Here is a 20,380-nt window from a genome sequence, read left to right on the forward strand (position 1 = left end):
TGCTGGCATTCTGTGTGTGCTTAGTGACCTAATGCAACAAGTTTGCATCTTGGTGAATGCAGAGGCAAAATAATCATAACCAAGGTATGAAAGAGTGCCAAGAGCTTGCAATCTGCAGCAGGCAAGGAGAGCGTGAGGTCATTTCTCTGTGAACCAAGCAAGCATGGGGACTTTATCCAAGGAACCTATGCATATTCATGCAGGTAGTCACACACTGAGGAGCATGCCCAGTTAAGGCCTGCTCCTGAATATACTTTGTTTAAGATCATAATTTTAAAAGATGTGTAAAGGATTTTTGCTTTTAATGTGTATGAGTGTTTTGCCTACATGTATGTATGTGTACCATATGTGCGCAGTACCTTCAGAGGTCAGAAGAGGGCATCAGAGCTGTAACTGGAGTTATGGGTGACTGTGAGCATCACTGTATGTACTGAGAACTGAACCCATGTCCTCTGCAAGAGCAGTCAGTGCTACTGCTGAGTCATCTATTTAGTCCCTGTAAAGAATATTTTAAAATTTAATGTAATGGACAGAAGTGCCTCTGGGCATGCTCAGTTGCACCATGAAGTTTTAGCAGAAAATACTTTGAGGGTGCAGGCCCCCAAAGCTGTCTGTTTGACTTAGTGTCGTTGTGTTGCCGTGGAAATTATATTTATGATGTCAGTAGTGTTGTGAGGGGGAAGCACAGGGTCCAGAGAGAGAGAAAAAAACAGAACCAGTGTGGTCTGTGTATAAACTGATGACGTGACTGCTCCATGGTATGGTTAAGGGGAAGGTTTGTTGTTGTAGACATGAGAGAGAGAACAACCAGAGGCGTCTGGAAGAGCCCAGAGCAGTCAGAGAAAGTAGTAGACTGAACATAGCTAGCATACTAGACCTGTGAGAGAAGCAGGAAGAGAGCAGGGTGGGGCTATGGAGTGGAGAGTGTGGGAGAGCAGAGACAGGAAGGTGGGAGACAAAGAGAGCACAGCCCAAATCACAGGTTCTAAGGGGGAATGAGCAGCTGGGGAGTTTAGGTTAGGGGAGGAGGTGAGAAGGGCTCGGATGGACTCTGAAATGTGTAACCGGCACTTGTGATTCTGGGGGAGCCTGGATACCAGCATACACTTTGGAATGCTAACACACCACACCACAGATAGCCATTGTCCCTGCTGCCTTTTGGAATTTGGGGAAATGGAGTTTCTGTTGGAACTGGCAGCATGGGGACTAAGGCAGGGCTTCCTTGCAGAGTGTCCTGGAGATTGAGTGGGAACTTCATTACAGAAACTGTTGTAGGCCGAGGGCAACCCTTATGACAGGTGACAAAGGAATTCCCCGCTATCTAGCTTAAAAGCTGAAGAGAAATGGTGTGTGCAAGGTACAGGCAGCAAGAGTTAAATAGTAGTAGCATCCTGGGAGTGGACACAAGGATGCCTGCCTACATAGACACATCTCAGGAAGCCTAGGACCAGCCCTTTGCTGAGGCCTGGCTCATCTGCATCCTTGGCCCTGTTGCACAGATGTGACATGCCTGGAGGCTACGCTCTCCATGTTCTTTCCCACACATTCCCCACACGTGATGAACCCAGTCCTCAAGGGCAGTGGAAGGAAACAGGGAAAGCTGCAGCCGGAGGGATGGAGGGATGGAGGGATGTGGGGAGACATAACTCTTGAGGTGCAATGGAACACACTCTGGGCATCTCCTTCATCTGCACACAAGTGTAGGTTACTAAGAGCTGACTCGCTGCTTGAGGCCCAAATAAGAGGACAGGCTTCTTTGTCTTTATTTTGGAGGGGAAGATGAGCAAAGATCTCACAAAATGACAGCTGCATATGGGGACACTTGCTGTGAGCGCGTGAACAGGGTAACAGCAGTAGGGATGCTGAGGAACTGGGGAGAATGCCCTGTTTCAGGAGGGAGAAGTTAGTATCGAGAAGGAGCAGAAAGGATCCAGAATGAACAAGCATTGAAAGGCTAAGGCAGGAACTGTGGCTGAGAGACAGCCAAATGGCAGGCTACCTCTGGCCACAATACCCTGGCAGAAGCTGCTGGAGGCTTATGGGCAGGAGAGAGAGGACCTGCCTTTTCAAAGGTCCTGTTGGCCACAGGGAGAAGCAGCAGCTGGACAGAGTAAAGGACAAGGGCATGGCTATTTGCAGCCTGGGTCCACGGAAGAGAGAGGTGTGGGGGAAGTGAGATACACAGCCAAGGCGGAAACGAAAAGAGAGAGCTAACTGTGCGAGCTGCAGACTGAGAGCTGAGAGCTGAGAGGATCGTTCACTGGCGAGCCTGGGCATGCCACAGTGTCTGTCCTCGTCCTCATTTGGGGCTCTCAGACCCTCACCGCCTGCAGAAGCTATGAAATGGTCCCGTGGTGCCTCTTCTGTGAGGAGCAATTGTGTTCTCTTTCAAATGGACTCCGGAAACAGCTAATGGCTCCTCTTCCTGACACCAGGCCCTTTTCACACTTCAGTGGGCCTGGGTTGCTATAGCAACATAGCCTTCAGAAGTCACAAGGATAAGTAATAAAAAAAAAATGTTCAGGGCCTCTAGAGCATGAAGAGAGGGAAGAAGACGGGGTTGGCAGAGAGGACACTTGAGCCCCCCTTTCAGGAGAAGCTGTGGGTGAGAGGCTCCGTTCAGACCAGGAGGTCGTGATATCATTACAGGCTAACCTTGGAGGAAAAAGCTTTCCCAGCTCCATCACTAAGGACAAAAGGACACTCGGGGTCTAAAGTCACCTGCCTGACTCTCCTAACACACACACAAAACAGTGTGGAGAACATGTCAGCAGCCTAGACAGACGAAAACACGGGTGGCTGGGTGCTGCCCCTGGTCCTGGGCAAGGTGGGCCCACACCAAGGCTGCAGCCCCTGCTTTCTGCTTGGACCAATGGGGAGCTCTCCAGCTATCCAGTCCTGTGCTTGCCGGGATAAAAGTAGGGCAGGAGAGTTCCAGAGCTTTTTTTAGCTTACAAAGTGGAAATGAAATATGAAGAGGTGTATCAGTTGTTCCCATTAAGAAGGCAAAGAAAGAGAGAAAGGATGGGGGGGGAGGAATGAGAAGGAGGGAGAGGGGAGGGAGGAAAAAAAGAGAAAGGGAAGGAGTTAGGGCCGAAGGGAGGGAGAAAGGAAGGGAGAAGGAAGCAGAGGGTGGGCGGGGGTGAGGGGAAGCTAAGGCCTTCCGTAGAGCTCTGTAACTGGACTGTCCATTCGTCAAACAAGAGTTTTTCACCTTTAGCACAAGGCACATGAGAGACGTTCCATGTGTGAAATAAACAAACTACCTAATAACACACTGAGGGATGAATGGGAACTCATCAGGCTGAGGGATCAGCAGCCATTGTCTCTAGATTTCGGGAAAGAGCCCATAGATTAGAGGTCAGTAGAGACACTGAGCCTTACCAAGAATGGCTGTGTTCCCTCCTTGGAAATGGAACTGGCATGTTAGCATTGATCAGGTGAAAACAGTCAGAGTGGACAGCTGCAGGGCACGAGAAGTCCCCTCCCGTGTCTCTGCTGTAGCTTTCTCCTCATCGATTTCGGCTCTCAGTCGCCGTGACTTTCACACTGACAGAGAAGCTGCCCCGGTACGTTCTCTTATTCCGTGGCCTGCCTTTCTGAAGCGGCAGCCGTGACTCATGTCGGCTCTCATGTCAAGGTGTAGAGAATGTGCCTTTAAAAGGACGGATGGATCTTCTTCATTATATAAGCTTGTGGATCTCCAGGATGGGGTGTGATAGGAGTACAAAGATGATGTACCTGGCTTTGCTCTTTTTGAGGGGCTGTGGCTGTGTGGTGTCTTCAAGGAACACGTGCAGTCAGGTGTGTAACTTGCAAGTGAATAGCTTGATCAAGCACCGAGTCAGTGTAATGCCTGCCAAGTCTAGAAGCAGAACAGTCTCCAGGCTGTAGGAATTCTTCATGCCTCCTCTCCATGCCTTCAAAGCAGCCACGATTCTGACAGCTGATCCCAAGGCTTAGTTTTATCTCTGAAGCTCACCTAAGTGGAATTATGCAGTATGTTTTGCCGTTCTGTCTGATGTCTACCATCCAGTGCTCTCTGTGCAGTTTGTATTGTAGGCGCTTCTCATTGTGCTTATAGGTTCGAACTGAATAGTGTTCGAGAGTGACCGAGTGCTAACGGCCAATCTCGACTGTGTCTAGAAGCACCTGGCAGGCAAATGAAGCACACCCTCCAGATATATCTGTGAAGGACATTTCCAAAAAGACTTAACTAGAGTGACGGCAGAAAATGACTTATCCCGAATGGAAATGGGGAAATGGCATCGTGCCATCGGCTGGGGATGTGGGTGGGGATAAAGTGGGGAATGTGGGGTTGGAGAAATGGCTCAGTAGTTAAGGGCACCCACATGAACTATCTGTAACTCTAGTTCTAAGGTATCTGGCACCCTCTTCTGGCCTTTGCAGGCACTGCATGCAAGTAGTACACGTACATATACGCAGGTAAACACTCAAACACTAAAAAAAAAAAAAAATCTTTTTAAGAATAAAGGAAGAAGCCCCAATACAGGCATGTTTTCTCTCTACTCTCTGTCATATACAGGCTTCTCTGTCTTGCCACCCCATCCCCTGTCATGATGAACTGAGCTGGGACCTGAAACCAAATGAAACCTTTCTTCCTTTGCGTCATAGTGTATTTCGTCACTAACGAAGTGGGCACTGGGGCTGCAGACAGTGGCTTACTGTTCTGGATTAGATATGGTGAATATCGGATGAGGCTTTTGATATGAATTGCTATCATTGGGTAAACAGTTGAATTTGATCACAGCCATTCTAGGTGTGTCTTAGCATCTCCATTGGGGTTTTGATTGATCTAAGGGCACCAGGCCCTTGCTGTGTGTGGCTGGTCATCAGGACTCCCTCTTAGGTAAAGTGCTGTTAAGCTGCTTACTTTTTAGTTGGTTTCTTCATCAGTTTGTCGGTGCTGTTTACATAGTATCAATGTATGCATCGTAGATAAATCATAATTGGCTGTAATTGAAGAGTTGTTCCCAAGGGTTGATATGTTCACCAGTTTCCCCTTTCATGGTCGGTTTAGTCTGTCAGGCTGAAACAAACCACTATATATTATCTGGAATTCACACTGTGTTTTGTAGAAGGTAGAAATTCAATTCTGTTTATTTTCAGATTAAATAATGTCTTCCGTCTAGGTGCTGGGCAAGTGCTTACGTCGATGTTTGAGGCAGTCTCAGGTCTCAAAGCCTGAAATCCTCCCGCCTCAGCCTCCTGTGTGCTGAGATCACAGGCGTATGTCACCACACTCCACTTGATTGTCTATCAAGTACTCGCTGATACTTGGTTGGTGAATCTAATCTGTTTCCTTTGTCATCTCTGAGCCTTGGTGATTCCTGTTCCCCCCATGGCCACTTTGTGATTTCCACGCTGTTATTCACACTGTGTGTTTCTTTTAAACATCAGCCAGTTGTGGGTTATGCCCCCACACACCCATACGTGTGAAACACAGAAGACTCCCTGCCCCAGCACACGCACAGGCTCTGAGACAGCCACCCCACCTACCTGATATCTGTTGCTTATTTCTGTCTTTACAGTGCAGTTGGCCATAGACACAACAGACACAGTCTCTTGCTGAGAGCATCATTCCAAACCTCTAAATCAGACACGGGTCAGGTTCTCAGCCTCAACCCTGCTGACCAGGATAATCCCTTGTTGGAGGTCTGGTCTGTGCCTTAGAAGACGCCGAGAGCATTTCTGAACTCTGTCCACTAGGTGGCAGTAGCATCCTCTTCAGATAAACCGATGGCTCCAGATCGTGCCTGACTCTATTGAGAGTCCCTCATCTAGGGCAACTTCACATTTTGCAGATGGTGAAACTAGACATTGCCAGACAATTTTACAAAATGGTTAATTTTTATTCTCACTCAGCCAGGTTAGGGAGTTTTGATTTCCTCACATCTTCATGTACTGTTAACGATGCTTCTCTGTAATCAGACCTTTTGAATTGATGTCTTTTGATAAAACATTATGGTTCTGAGGGTGCCAATTTCCCCAGGGTTACGGCTAGCACAAGAGATGGGCTGAGAGCCCATGTGTGTTTCGGAGTGCAGAAGTCACCCACTGAGGGACAGGAGCATGCGCACAGCCGAGCTGGTTACGGTTGAGATGTAGCAGCTAACAGCTTTGCATTCTGCAGCCGAGTGACCCAGCCCGCGTCTGACTTTCTGCCTCTGACTTCTACTTCCTAGTGACTTTTCTATTTTCTCCCTCAATGGACAATTGAAGTACACGCTGTCGGAAAAGCCAGACAGCAGAATCTCAGCAAAAATCACACGGTTGCTGTGTTAAGATAGCCCCTGCTCACGTCCTGAGAGATTTTTTTTTTCAGGTTTTTGTATGCCAGCCTTTCTTCTATAAAATTGGCTGTTCTGTTAGCTTTCAAAGTCTTGTGAGCCAGGCTCAGAAGAGTGGTGGGAACGGCGGTGAGAGAAGAGGGACTCCAGTTTCTATTTACATTCTCAGTCCTGTGTGTTTATTGCAGTCAACAGTTATGTCTTCCTTAAAAGGAAACTTTTGCACACATAAATGCATATTATCTATGGGGGGGGGGGGAGTTAAGGTGCGCAGAGGTTAGAAAGGTATCGACACGGGCTGATTCCAGATGAAGACTTCACCCTGCAGGGTGTCAAAAAGGAAGTGTTGATGTTATTAGCAAAGAGAACACAGCTCTGTAGGCCATGGTGTCTTGGCTACCGGTCTTTCGCAGTTGATCAGATATGAATCTGACCTGATCCAGGATAATTCAAGTATATCCTTGACAGCCAAATGTATGAGGTTGGGGCGTGGTGGGAGGTGGGTGCCGTCTGTACTGTTATTCAGCAGAGGTGGGGAAGAAAACAGCACCCATGCTGCAGCCCACCACGGAGAGGAGAAGAATTACATGCAGATAGATTTAGCTTGCGCCACAGAGAGCTGCGGGGTCCCAGAAGCCTGAACCGCAGAGACAGATATGGCAGATCCTGGGTGGGCTTTGCTCTGCAGACGCGGGCTCAGATGAGCACTGAAAAGATGGCTGATACTTCCCGTGCCGAGGGTCGTCGTGGGCACAGGAAACCCAATTTCTGGCCTGCCCCAGGGACCCTTCAGGAAACACTCACACTAACAACGTCCATGTCCATATAAGGGAATGTTTAGAGCTTGGGCTTGCTGGCTAGGCCTGGCCCTGAGCCCCCTTCCCCCTTCATACCAGAAAACCAGAGTCCAGACGGGGTGCGGGGGGAGGCGCTTACCCTCCTTTGCTAAGTCGGCTCTGCTAGCATACTTGACAAAGACAGACACCGAATACATGAGTGGAATTTGTCTTTTTATTGCCTTAAGCCTTAAAGCCGAATGTTACTTAAGAAAACACTCTTTTGAGATTGGTCAGCTGAAAATGGTCATTTTTCTCTCAAGAACAGAGTTTAATAGAGTTAAACGCTGTTTTCCCCATGAGTCTGCCATCCTTAGGATCGCAGGATTTTTTTTCAACGTAAGCACAGTGAATCCTTGTAATACCCTTTAGCCAAGAGAAGCCAAGTCCCCCACCTCAAAGACTCAGCATATTGCGAACATACTGGGGTGCAGTGCTTGGCAGCAGTCCTCCCGGCCCCTCAATCTTAAATGAAGTGTAATAGGAAAAGAGAAGTTCGAAGCAGAAAGCAGCACAAAAATTATCAGCCAGACCCTTTGAAGGCTTTTGATGTGGGTTCCTTACAGTAAGTCATTTTTGCATCCCCACTCCAAAAGCCTGTTCACTTTCACTTGGCTCTGCTGACAACGCAGAATCGTACAGTAGGCCTGGGTCCTATTAGGTGTCTAGCCGCTGCTTCCCTCCCTGTAATGCGTTAGCGGGTGTCACAGGAGTGATAGCATTAACAAGACTCTTGGTCTGCAGATGGTACCGAATAGCGGCTCCGCTTATCAGCTGCACCTCGGGCAACTTCTGCAGAAGCAGGATGATCACACTGCAGTTCCCATGGTAGACAGCAGTGGCACCGCTTCCTCAGAGACAGGGTTGGACTATGTGAGCAGAGCTGCTCCCAAACTCCTCCTCGTGCTTCCCAACTCCTCGTGCTTCCCAACAGGAGTTGCCACTGGTCCTTGTGAAGAAATGTAAACCTTTCTCCTGGTGAAGTGGCTTCTCACTTTAGAAAACTCATCCTGAAGGCTGGGGCAGTGGGTCCTTGGGTAAGGTTCTTGTGGGATAAATGTGAAGACCTGGGTTCAGATCCCCAGAGCCCAGATGCAGTAATGCACATCCACTAGCCCCAGAGCCCAGATGCAGTAGTGCACATCCGTTAGCCCCAGTGCTTCTGCAACAAGATGGGAAGTAGAGATGGAGGATCCCTGGAAGTTCACAGGAGCAGCCAGCCTGGTGTGTACAGCAGTCAACAAAAGTCAATGTCTAAGGCTAAAGAGCGAGGATCAACATCCAAGGTTGTCCTCTGACCTCCACCCATGTACCATCACACGCATGAACACATGTGCACAAACACCATTGTCTTCTCACCTCCACCCGTGTATCATCACATACATGAACACGTGCACAAACACCATTGTCCTCTGACCTCCACACATGCACCATCACACACATGAACACATGTGCACAAACACCATTGCCCTCTGACCTCCCCCCATATACCATCTACCCACACAAATATACATGTACACACACAAGAGACTTTTTAGTTCATCATGATTAAAAACACTGTAAAACTATTTTAGGAACAAATGAGACTCTGTGCGGGTACATATTCTATGTTGCTGAGAAGTTTGTGCTGTGAGCTGCTCTCAGTACTCAGTATTGATGATAATTATGCAGCCGTATGACCTCGCTCTTAGGAGCCTCATGCTTCGACAGCTAAGGCTGAAATCACTCAGTGTCGTCAATGGCCCTTCAGATGATTGAGAACAGTTAACAGCCACTGGGACAAAATATCCACTGGTACTTTTCAAGGACGGTCATGCAAAGCTGGAGGAGGGGAAAGAAAACCGACCAGGAACCAAAACAGTTAGGAAAAGCGGTCACTGTCGTTACAGCACAGGAGGAAGCAAAGTTATGAAAGGGTGTGTTTCTCCAGCTTCCCCCACTGCATGGGAGGATGACTTGGTACCACGTGCCCCAAAGCTGCTGCTTCTATGTCTTTTATAAAATCGGGGTCTCTGCTCGTGCTGACCTCTGCCCTAGCCCCCTATTTGATTCACCACCGGGAACTGTCACTCCAAGACCAAGAAAATTCTAATGCACATGGGAAGTTCTTCAATCCAGATTAAAAAGAGACCATGTGGGACCTGCAGGTGGTCCTAGGAGAGCATCCTGGTGGCCTCCCTTCTCCCACTAGTCACAGCGAAAGGACTTGCCTTCCATTTCAGGGGCTTTTAGGGGGAAAAACCAAAACACAAAACAACACAAGGTCTTCTCATTGCTCTCAGTATGGGAGGTTTATGTCATCTGTAATTCTCCGAGGGCCACTCCTTTCCATGATAGAGCTGAGGCAGGAACTTGCTAAAAGAGAACTTTACTGAGCCAGATGTGGCAGCACACACCTGTAATCCTAGCATTTGGGAAGTAGCTGCAGAAGAATTCAAAGTTCAAGGTCATCTTTGGTTACTTATTGCGTTGAATTTGGTTACGTGTAGCTACTTGAGACTCAGTAACCAAGGGAAAGTGAAGGGGTGGTGACTGGCAGGTAGAATGTTAGGACACACAAGGGCACAGCCAGTTTCTCCATAGGACACCAAAGGGATCTGCTTACAATTACAATTGGTCCTGTTGCTCTGGTTAAAACTGCTAGGGAGTTTCTCACTGTAGAGAAAGTCAGACTCTCAGCTCTGATCCACAAGGCCTGGAAACCTCAGCCCCACTGCTCCACCCGCCTGCCCTCATCGCCCTCCTCCCTCGGCCACACATGCAGCCATGTGGCTGAGTCTGCAGGTGGAGATATGCTCAGATAAAAACGAGGTACAGCGACAAATCTCGCTGCCCTTGAATCCACCCGCTGTCATTGTGTCTCTGTCACCATCACCACAACCCGCGGGCATCTCTTCCAGGAACTTAGCAGCACAGTGTCTAATTCTGTTAGTGACTCACTCCTGGTCCGAAATGCCCTGACCATCAGTGGCCCCACTGGCACACACAGATTGCTGTGCCCTCGTGTACACCCCAATGGAGGACTCACAGAATTTCCTACCCGCTTGTGTCCTCCACCATGCTTAGAAGGACCACGTGTTGGGTCTGGGTCAGCCCCTGCTCCGTCTCCAGCACCTACTACTGTGTGAATGAAGGACTTAACATGTAATCTCTGCTCAGCTTCCATCCTAGCGGCCAATGTGTGGAGCCTCGTTTCATCTCTAGATGGCATTGCCATCTAGAGATTCTTACTGATTTCTCATGTCAGATGAAATTCCAGTCCCGGGCATGGTGGTCCCTCTGAGAGGATCCTCTGTCAGTGTGTGTGGGGATCATTGCTTGGCTTCTGCACCAGCAGTACCGACTCTGGCTGGACAGTTCATTCTGCAACTCAGCGGGGGCCCTGAATAAATGGGAGCCGTAGACAATGCTGTGTGGACTGGAGTGGTTGGGAAGTTCCTAGAAGGTCAAAGTTGAATGTGGATCTTTGGAGAGGTGGATAAGATTGGCTGGAGAACCCTATGGACATCAGGAAGGAGGATCACTGACCATGTGAATGGTGTGGTATTTGGGGGTTGCATTGGCAGATCCGTAAAAATGAGTTGCCTACAATGATGTTATTTACACAAATTTAGGATAGAGGTGACTTCTGGGAAGAGTGATATTAGGCCCTGCTTATTTGACTAAAAGGTGGTTTAAGACCTGTCATTCCCTATGTGGGTAGGTGGGGGAATGGGTACACACACACACATGCACGCACACACTCATGTGCCATGCCTGTGGAAGCCGTAGCACAAACTTAGATATTGTCCCTCAGGCACTACCCACGCTTTTGTTATTGTTAAATAGAGTCTCTCCCTAGCCTGATACTCACCAACTAAACCAGGCTGGCCGTCCAGCGAGTCCAAGGCGTACTCCCGATACCACCTTCTCCAAACTGGGATTGCAGGCACACTTCCATTCCTGGCTTTTCCACATGGGTTCTGGGGGGTCAAAATCAGGTCCTCATGCTTGTGCAGCAAGCACTTGACCCACTGAGCCACCGCCCCATTCTCCTTTAAACTACAGATGAAAATAATAGTTCTCTGTACGTTTAAAGGAAGTTGACTAACGCCCAGCAAATCGGTAAGCTGTGTGCTCCTCCCTGGGTAAGGCTGAAATGTTTCTTGGGTGGTTCGATTCAAAGTGAGTTTTCTGGGTTTGATAATTTTGTGTATTTTCTTTATATGTGTGTATATGGGGACTGGGCTCTCTGGCTTGGACTTCCCTCTGGCTATCTGAGGCTTTGGTTTCCCTCTGGATATATGAGGCTTACTTGTAGTTTTTAAACTCCTTGTACTTCTGAAGGGCGGGAGGTCCACAGAAGAAGGGTCATCACTGCTGCTGTCTTCTGCTGGCAGGACCCTGCAGTTCTGAGGTGACAGAGATGATCATATGATGAAGGGACCTATGATCCTACATCCTATAAGAGACAAAGCTCTCTAGATGACCCATTCGCTCGTTAATCTACAATGGCTAATCACCTCCACATACCCTTAACCGAGGACTGATGATTACATTTCAACACAGGCTCTGTTGGAGGCCCAGAATGCTATCCTCTGAGCTGAGGGTATGTGGACTGCCATACAGTTATGAGGATGAAGGGAGGTGACTTGGGCCTAAATGCCAGCCTCACTGCTTGATACCTCTGTAAACCTAGCTAGGAAGCCAGTGTCACCCACTGCCGCAGTGCCCCCACCCCTCAGGATGGTGGCAGTAAGACCTACTGTACAGAGGTATTGGGAGAAGACAGGCGGAAGGCCCTGGACATTGTCAGCATCAGTAAATGTTCAGTCAGTTCCCATGGCCTCGACTTCCCTGAAGAACAAGGCGATTGTACTGTTGTGGGCTCCCTGTTCTAGCCAAATATCCTTGGGGGACTGTTGACTCCACCGCCTGCGTCTTGTTGTTTAAATCGCTCTTCATTTCATGTGGTGATAAATCAAACAATACAAATTTATGACGCGGAGTGTCTATCCCAGCCTCATGCTCAGTCCCCAACATGGCCTGCCTAAATCACGGCCATGTCCACCTCAGCTGTCCCCTCCATAACACTTAATAGAAGATGACCTGTCCTAACAGCGACTTAATGTGCTATTGAGGGACTGTCTGGTTAGAAAGATGAAGTTCTGGCTCATTGCTGTCATTCCTGACTTCCTCTCCCACTCTTCCCAGCAATCTTGGTGAATGTACCAACCTCCAGCAGCTTCTTTCAGAAGTGGGATTTGGATGACAGCTATTCCAAGAAAGCTCGGAGACTGGGGAAGGTGACACTCCCCAGTGTCACAGCCTCTTGCTTCTGACAGCTGCACGCTTGTGTTACCACAGCAGTGTGGTCCTTTTTTCATTTATATTTTGTTCTGCATCAGTGATTTGCCCCTGAGTGTATTCTAAACAAAATCAGCTACTTGCTCTACACCTACACAAATGTCTTTCCAGACCAAGCCTAGGACCTGCCACCTCAGGAGCAGGATGCCAGAGGCTGTTGATTTTAAAGTTAACTATTAGTTGAGTTGCTTCAGAGGTTTTTTTCATTGTCGTTTTCAGAGTACCATATAGGTGATGTAGAAAATGTAGTGATTATACATATAGGTTTTTTTTTTTAAAGGAAGGTGAGTAGGGAAAAACTGTAAAATACCTGGAAACTCCACTATATGAAACATTTGTTAAAAATATTTCGTAGTTCAGAGCAAAGAGAAATTATTTCCATAACTAATAATTAAGAATTTATTTCCATCATTAATAAAGAGAAACTTCCAGGCCTACATAGGAAGACCCAGACTCAAGGAGATTCTAATACCTCTCCCATCCCTCACATGCCTGCACCTCCAGCTTTTTTAAAAAGTTCTTTAAAATGAAGTCACCTGTAGTCCAGATCGGCCTCATACTAGCAATGTAGCCAAGGATGACCTCAAACCCATAATCCTCCTGCCTCCACCTCCCAAGCACTAGGATGCTAGACAAGCCCTCTGTTACCTAAGTTATACCCCCAGGCCCTGAACCTTCAGCTTTTATTCCATGTGATGCTTGATCATTTACTATATACCCAGCACCATGCTTATCTTTGGAGGCATAGTGGAAAATACGCTAAAATATATAAAGGAAGGTTGCCTCTTCTTTATGGAAGTTGGGTTCCAGTGAGAGGTAGGTTTGCATCAGTCACGTGGAAGATAAAATACAGACAACTCAGGGGAAAGTGGTTCTTAGAGGATGTTTAACAATGGCACATGCGTGGTAAGGATAAGGGTTGGGAGCTCACAGAAGTGTCCTTCAGGGGGTGGGGGTGGAACTGAAAGCTGAAGACAGGACATTCACTAAGCAGAGGAGTCAGAGGAGAGAGGGGGTTCAGGAGCACACTGGAGATGAGAGCAGAGCTTCTCTGATGGACAGGTAGGGATGCAGAGCCAGCGGGCTTCATAGGCTGAGAAAGGACCCTGTCCAATGGGGAGTGGCCTGGTGGGCTCCTCTTAGATGCTTTGAGATCCTAATCAGAGGAGCGTGAAACCAGCTGTCAGCCCAGGCTCCACAATGGAAGCTTGTTCTGCCCGTCACACAGGCCTTTGTCTGTGCCCAATGCCTGTTTCTATCTGTGGCAATGACCTCAGCTAATGACCAGCAAACAAGTACCTCCCACACAAGGTGTGCAGCCACCTCATTATGCAAATGGATATTTAGTTCCTCCTCTGGGATGTTCCTGCCTCTCCCAGAAGGCTGTCTCCTCCCCACCTTGCTTTCTCACCTTCCTAGCCTGCTCAGCACTGCACAGAAGACATGCAAGAAGGACAACCCACATCCAAGAGTCCCTTGTCCTCTAGTCTGCAAACTTGGGGGAGAGGGAAAAGGCAATGCCTTCATCTCCCCCAGAGAGTCAAAGTTCACCGTGTCAAATTAACTGAGCTTCTGTGTTGCTCCTTTAGAGCCTTCCTGTCCTCTGAGCTCTCAGGTGTCTCCCGAGGTCAGCTTATCTGCATGAACAGAGGATTTGATGGTTCAGGCAGTGGGCTGCTTTCTGGCAACTAGGCATACTGAAGGGCCAGGGGACTTTTCGTAGAAAAGACAAGACTGTGTGATGTGTCCTAGCAATAACTTAAATAGCTGCTCTCTACACTTAGAATGGAATCTGCACTTAAACCATGCCATTGAGGCCCCACATGATGTCATCCCCCCCCCCCTTAGGACCTCATGCAGTGTGTACCATGAATCTCTGTGACTCATTCCAGTGTGCTCACTGGCCACAGCCTCTGCACTGGAATACACTTAACCTAAACCTATGTGGCCAGTTACCCCATGCCTCATGACCCAAATTAACTCTTGCCTCCTCTGTTCCTCTCATGGGCAATCACTATCTGGAATTTTCTTTGTGTTCATAAGCCTCTGCAGGAATTTAAGTAGCATGAGAACAGAGATCTTGTCTAACTTGTTCAACATCATATCTGCATAGCCTAGAACTGTGCCTGGTGTTTAATAAATATCTATTGGATGAATGGGTGGATGGACGGCAGTCTTCTCATGCTTGGATTACTATCAGGTGGACACATGCCTTCGTTTATTTATGTGTGGTAACAGACATTTACCCCACTGAAGTGATTACTGATAAATTATCGTATAAAAGCATTTAATCGTAAGTCATCACTGGGACTAAGATACAAACAGAGACACTCCATCACGGCCTTGAAGGAGTAATAGTGTTACAGTAGCCACCGAGGAAAGAGTCAAGAGACATGGGTCCACAGAGCACAGGTCAAGCTACACTCGAGAGGAAGACGTGAAGGGAGACAAGGTCCATGTGCCATTCCAGGAGGAAGCCAGGCAAAGGGAAGATGGTCAACCTTGGAGGTGCAAACAGAGCAGCAGCCAAGTGAGGACTCCAGCCAGGGTCGAGTATCCAAGTCTAGATGGAAACACGGGTTTAGTAAACTGTAGGTACCTAGTATTAGCAGGTGATGGGAGCAGGCGAGGGAAACTAGTGAACCAAGAGAAAACCAATATTCAAGGGCTAGTCACAAGCATCGCCTGCAGGGATGCTGAAGGGGGACATGGAAGGGATGTGAACTGATAGAGTTTTCAGGAAGGTGTTCCAGGGTCCCCCTCTCACTGCTGCTCTTCAGATGCCCAGGCTGGGAGAGCTCCATCCATCCCTGGGGTGGAGGAAGCCTGTTGGCGGAGGCCGCTCGTTCGTTCCTGGCTGTTCAGTCCCGAAATAGACACACAAAAACTGTATTATTCGTAACACTGTTTGGCCAATAGCTTAAGCATATTTTTAGCTAGCCCTTCTCCATTAATCTGTGTTAAAGTTAAACCTTTCTTTTCATTTAGATAGAAAAGTGGAGGTGATGTGGGATTCCCCTACTGTATATGTATTGCTTTTGTTGGTTAATAAATAAAGAAGCTGCTTTTGGCCAATGGCTTAACAGAATATAGCCAGGCTGGAAAAGATATATACAGAGAGTAGGCAGAATCACTGAGAAGCCATGTAGCCCCACCAGATACAGATGTGGGACAGAACTTTACCCTGGTAAGCCACAGCCACATGACGATACACGGATTAATGGAGATGGGTTAGTTTAGGATATAAGAGCAATATGCTTAAGCTATTGGCCAAACAGTATTACAAAAATACAGTTTCTGAGTGATTATTTCGGGTCTAAGTGGCCGGAAATGAATGAGCAGCTTCCCCATCAGAAGTCCAAGAGCACCTATTAGTCTTGTGTTTCCTGAATTCTTCTACCTCTTAAGAGTTAAGCTTGAATTCATCCTGGATCTCATCTCATGTGGTGCCCACAGTCGAAAGAAGAGCAGACACACAGCAGAGAGGCCCCTCTGTAGCGGCTCTCCCTGCATTGTTCAGAAGTCAGCAGTCAGAGACTGGTCATTCAGTCTGTTGGTCATGCCTTCCCATTAGTCCTGACCAACTCTGCCCTCCCAACACTGTGCCACAGGCTTCCTTTTATTTGCAAATGTGCTTTTATGTCTTACTTGTTCCCACCAAAACCTGTCTGACCTAGGTTCTAGTTTCTCATCACTCATTGGATGCTGGCTAAGGTGACCAAAACTAATCCAGACACAGACCTTCTCCCAGAGGCATTCTGGATTAACAGATAGCAGGATTGGCCCTGGTATCTCATGTGTGTATGCACACACATGCATGCTGGTTGTCAACCTCAGATGTCACTCTCAAGAGCAGTCCACCTTATTTGGGGGATAAGTTAGCTTACTCAGTGGAATTGACTCGCTGGCCAATGAGTCCCAGGGATCTGCCTATTTCTGCCTCACCAGTGCTGAGATTCTTTGTACAAATTACTACACTTGGCTTTTTACCTGTGTGCTGGAATCAAACTCTGGTCAAGGGCTTTACCAACTGGGCGTCTTCCCCACCCCACACCCTACTGTGCCCTTGCTATCTTCTTTATTCCTATAGAGCTCATCACCAACCAGATGGAGTCTGGTAGCCCTCAGCTTTATCCGGTCCCTCTATCATTCATTCACCCTAACTCTTCAGCAAAGTCCTTCTAAGATGACAGTAAAGATGTGTAGAGCTCTCTGTTTATGAATCGGAACTGGGCCATAGCTTATGAGGCCTCTCAGCACTCACAACAGCCCATTGATCCGCATTCTGATCTCATCCACACTTCGAAGATAAATAGACCGTGAGAAGCCAATAAGTTACCAGGGTCACACTGCTAATAAAGGGAACACCCAAAGCTGGAGCACGAGAGCCAGCAGAACCGGGGTCAAGATTTTCAGAATGAAATCCTTCTAATTTAAGTGAAAACTGTTCTCTTCCTCTCCCCCTCTATCTCTGCAGTCTCAGGAGGAAGTCTGTGATCTGCTTCATGCTGCACCCTTCCAGAACATCCTGCCCAGAGTCTACATCAAAGGTAAGAAACCACCACCAGCAGAGACAGCCCTCTTGCATTCGAACTAACACTCACTTACGAACATACAGTACGGGTTTAGGTATGGACGCACGTGTGTGGTAGGATGCACATGGAAGCCAGGACAACCTCAGGTGTCGTCTTTACCTTCTAGTTCATTTGAAACAGGGTCTGGTCTCACTGTGTGTGCCAGGGTAGCCGGCCTGTGGGCATCTAGGAAATCTCCTGCTTCTACCTCCCGTCTTTGCTGTGGGAGTGCTAGGATTACAGGCGCATGCCTCTTTGTCCAGCTTTTATAAGGTTCTGGAGACTTGAACTCAGGTCCTCACACTTCCCCAGCCCTGTGTGCGCTCACATCCTAATCCCAGTCAGCTCAGACCACAGTCATCCAGGAAGGAGTTGAATGTTTTGGATGCCTGTGGAATCATTAAGGGATTAGAAATGGCACTGCAGGTGTTGCTCCTTACTCTTGACTTACTCTGTCACTCAGTCTAGCCTCGGTTCAAACTCCTTGAGTGACAGGGAGCTCACTGTCACGAGACAGATGCTTCTATTATTGGTCCAAAGTCACAGGGGGATAATCTCTTCCCATCACAGTCCCCAGAACCAAGGAGGAAGGGCTGCACAGTCCATCCTAGTTTGGGGACACAGTGACAGCATCAGATCCTCTGAGAAGTCACAGAGTCATTTTCTGTTCCTTTGCCCCTTCTGCAGAGGGGGAGCGCCTGGAAGTCCGGATGAAGCGCCTGGAAGCCAAGTACGCCCCACTTCACCTGGTCCCCCTGATAGAACGGCTGGGAACACCTCAGGTACAAACATGTATCATGGGCATAAGGACCCCAAAAATGGAACAAATGGGGTCCAACCTCCCCATTTTAAAGATAGGCAATCTGAGGCACAGAGAAGGAATGAGCATGCCCAAGACCATAAAACTGGAGCAGGCTAGGGTGAGGTTTCCTCTCAGGCTTCAGTTCTTTCTTCTCCCCGGGTCATGAATTGTGCTAAGAAGGAAGAATACTTAAAGCAATACTCATCACAACCCTGCCAGGTTCCAAGAATTCTGTATCAAAATTAAAAGCCCACACACTCTGAGTCCACACTTCCTATCTAGGTATTTTTCTCGAGAAACTCAAAATCACGAGAAGCTATGGTCATGTGGTTTGTTGGCCAAGGCATTAGCTCAGTAGAATGTGGCATTTTATGTGAGCACTCTGGACTTGAGGATGCAGCATTATTAAATGCATAATAATGGAAAGGAAAAAAATAAATCTAAGTTACATTTCATAAAGGGTTTTTAAAAACCTGCACTTACCAAGAACATGTAAGTAAAAATATCCCCTGAAAACTCCTAGAATGTTCCAAACCATGATTTCTCTTGCTGCAACAAAACACCCTGACCAAAAGCAAGTTGATGAGGAAAGGTTTATCTGGCTTACAATTCCACATCATTGTTCATCATTAAAGGAAGTCAGGGCAGGAACCTGGAGGCAGGAGCTGATGCAGAGGCCATGGACGGTGCAGCTTACTACCTTGCTACCCATGACTTGCTCAGCCTGCTTTCTTACGAACTCAGGACCACCAGCCCAGGGATAGCCCAACCCACAATGGACTGGGCCCTTTCCCATCAGTCACTAAGAAAATGCCCTTAGAGAGGCATTTTCTCAACTGAGGTTCCTGCCTCTCTGATGGCTTCAGCTTATGTCGACAGAAAAATCTTCCAGCACACCAATTCACCCCGGGAAATTCTGAAGAAAGATGGAGATAGGAGATAGGGAAGATGAAGAATCAAAGACAATTTGAGTTTTATCTATAATGTTCTAATATCGTCAGAGCTGCTGGGGCTCCTGTTGAATCCATATAAATTAACTTGAAAAATGGTGCCAGTTCCTGTGGACACTGAGTTGGGTAAAGGAAGATTCCTGCCTTCGGAGCTCTTAGACTCTGTACGGAGGCGGGACAGACGAGAAATAGGGGAAGAGGCACAAAAATGTCTATTTCTGTCTCAAGTGGATTTCAGTGAGCCTCCCGTTGGGAGGTAAGCAGGGGGTGAGGTGGCACAGGACACCGTAGGGATGGCCTAGCTGCTTTGTGTTGCTGGCCACACTGACTATCATAGCGGTTCAGGATTTAAAGCAACCCTTAGACTCACATTTCCTGCTGGGATATCAAAGTGGTCAGAAGAACCCGCACTCTCAGCAGAGGGCCAGAGGTAGCCACTCTCCTGGTGGCAAGCCCCATCTGCATAGGTGTCGACTGCAAAGCCACCGCATCAGGCTCCCACCGGAAACCGTGACTAACTCTAGGAGTTTTGGGGTCTTTGGCTCACAGCGGAGAATTTGGACACTGGAGAGAGTCTTCCCACTTTTTTGGCAGCAGGAGTCGAACAGAGGAAATTCTCTAAGATGATTTCCTTTTAGGGAGAAATCCCCCAAGCCAGTGGCATGCCGGCATGCCTGCTGCTTGCAGGGTGTCATCCTGCAAGAATCCAGCTTTGTGAGCCTAGGGGGCTTGACATGTGTTTCCACTCATGGCTGTGCATTCCTTTGCCATTCTGTGAACACCATTTCCTTGGGGCTGACAGAAATCCCAGTTTATCCAGTGTTGAGTGTTTAACAAACAAGAGCCTGGCGAGAGAGGCGGTGCCAGTTTGATAATTTGCCCCCTTTTCAAGGGGTATTCTAGCACTCCAGTCAGATCAAGCTGGATGTAGAATGGGAAAGGAGGGTGGAGGAAAGATTGTAGGGTAGGATCTAGGATCATGTGTGTAGATAATAGGTGGGAAAGAAGACTAAAAAGGAAAACTTGGGGGCAGTGAGATGCCCAGTGGATAAAGGCACTTGCTACCAAGCTTACCAGGCTGAGTTTTATCCCAAGACCCATATGAGGGAAGAAATGAATGATTCATGCAAGTTGCCTTCTGGGCTCTATACATGTGCCAAACACACATGTGCACACACACTAAATGTATACATACATAATACGAAATACAACTTCATCGACCCATAGGCCAAAGAAGTGCTAACAAGTTGTGAACACTGAAACTGGCCACTAGGTCTTCTCTGCCACCAGGATCTTGGGTGGTGTCTGGGTCAGTGACAGGAAATGGTCGTGGCGGATTTAAACCAGGGAGGTCTGAGCAGTGTGGCGTCTGCATTTGTTTCTGAACAAGCTGAGGTGACCTGGTTTTCAGCCCGCACCATTGTCCTAGCTCTACCATGAACCGTCACATAATCTCACACGAAACATTTAATTTCCCCGTCTTAATTTTCCCATCTATGAAACAGGATGGTAGCTGTTTCACCTCCTTAGCCGGCCTGCATTTTAAAATTAGTGTCTTTTA

The 20,380-nt window shown here is 47.9% G+C and overlaps 1 protein-coding gene across 1 annotated transcript in view; it reads left to right on the forward strand.

Moving 5' to 3' along the window:
* The window catches only part of Cyfip2 (cytoplasmic FMR1 interacting protein 2), a 123,199-nt gene that overhangs the window by 92,400 nt on the left and 10,419 nt on the right, over positions 1–20,380 (forward strand). The window contains 2 exon segments of the mRNA XM_038325914.1: positions 16,971–17,043; positions 17,755–17,849. Of these exon segments, the coding sequence (XP_038181842.1) occupies positions 16,971–17,043; positions 17,755–17,849 (168 nt within the window).

This window comes from Arvicola amphibius, chromosome 4 (assembly GCF_903992535.2).
Source record: "Arvicola amphibius chromosome 4, mArvAmp1.2, whole genome shotgun sequence".
Lineage (NCBI taxonomy): Eukaryota > Metazoa > Chordata > Mammalia > Rodentia > Cricetidae > Arvicola > Arvicola amphibius.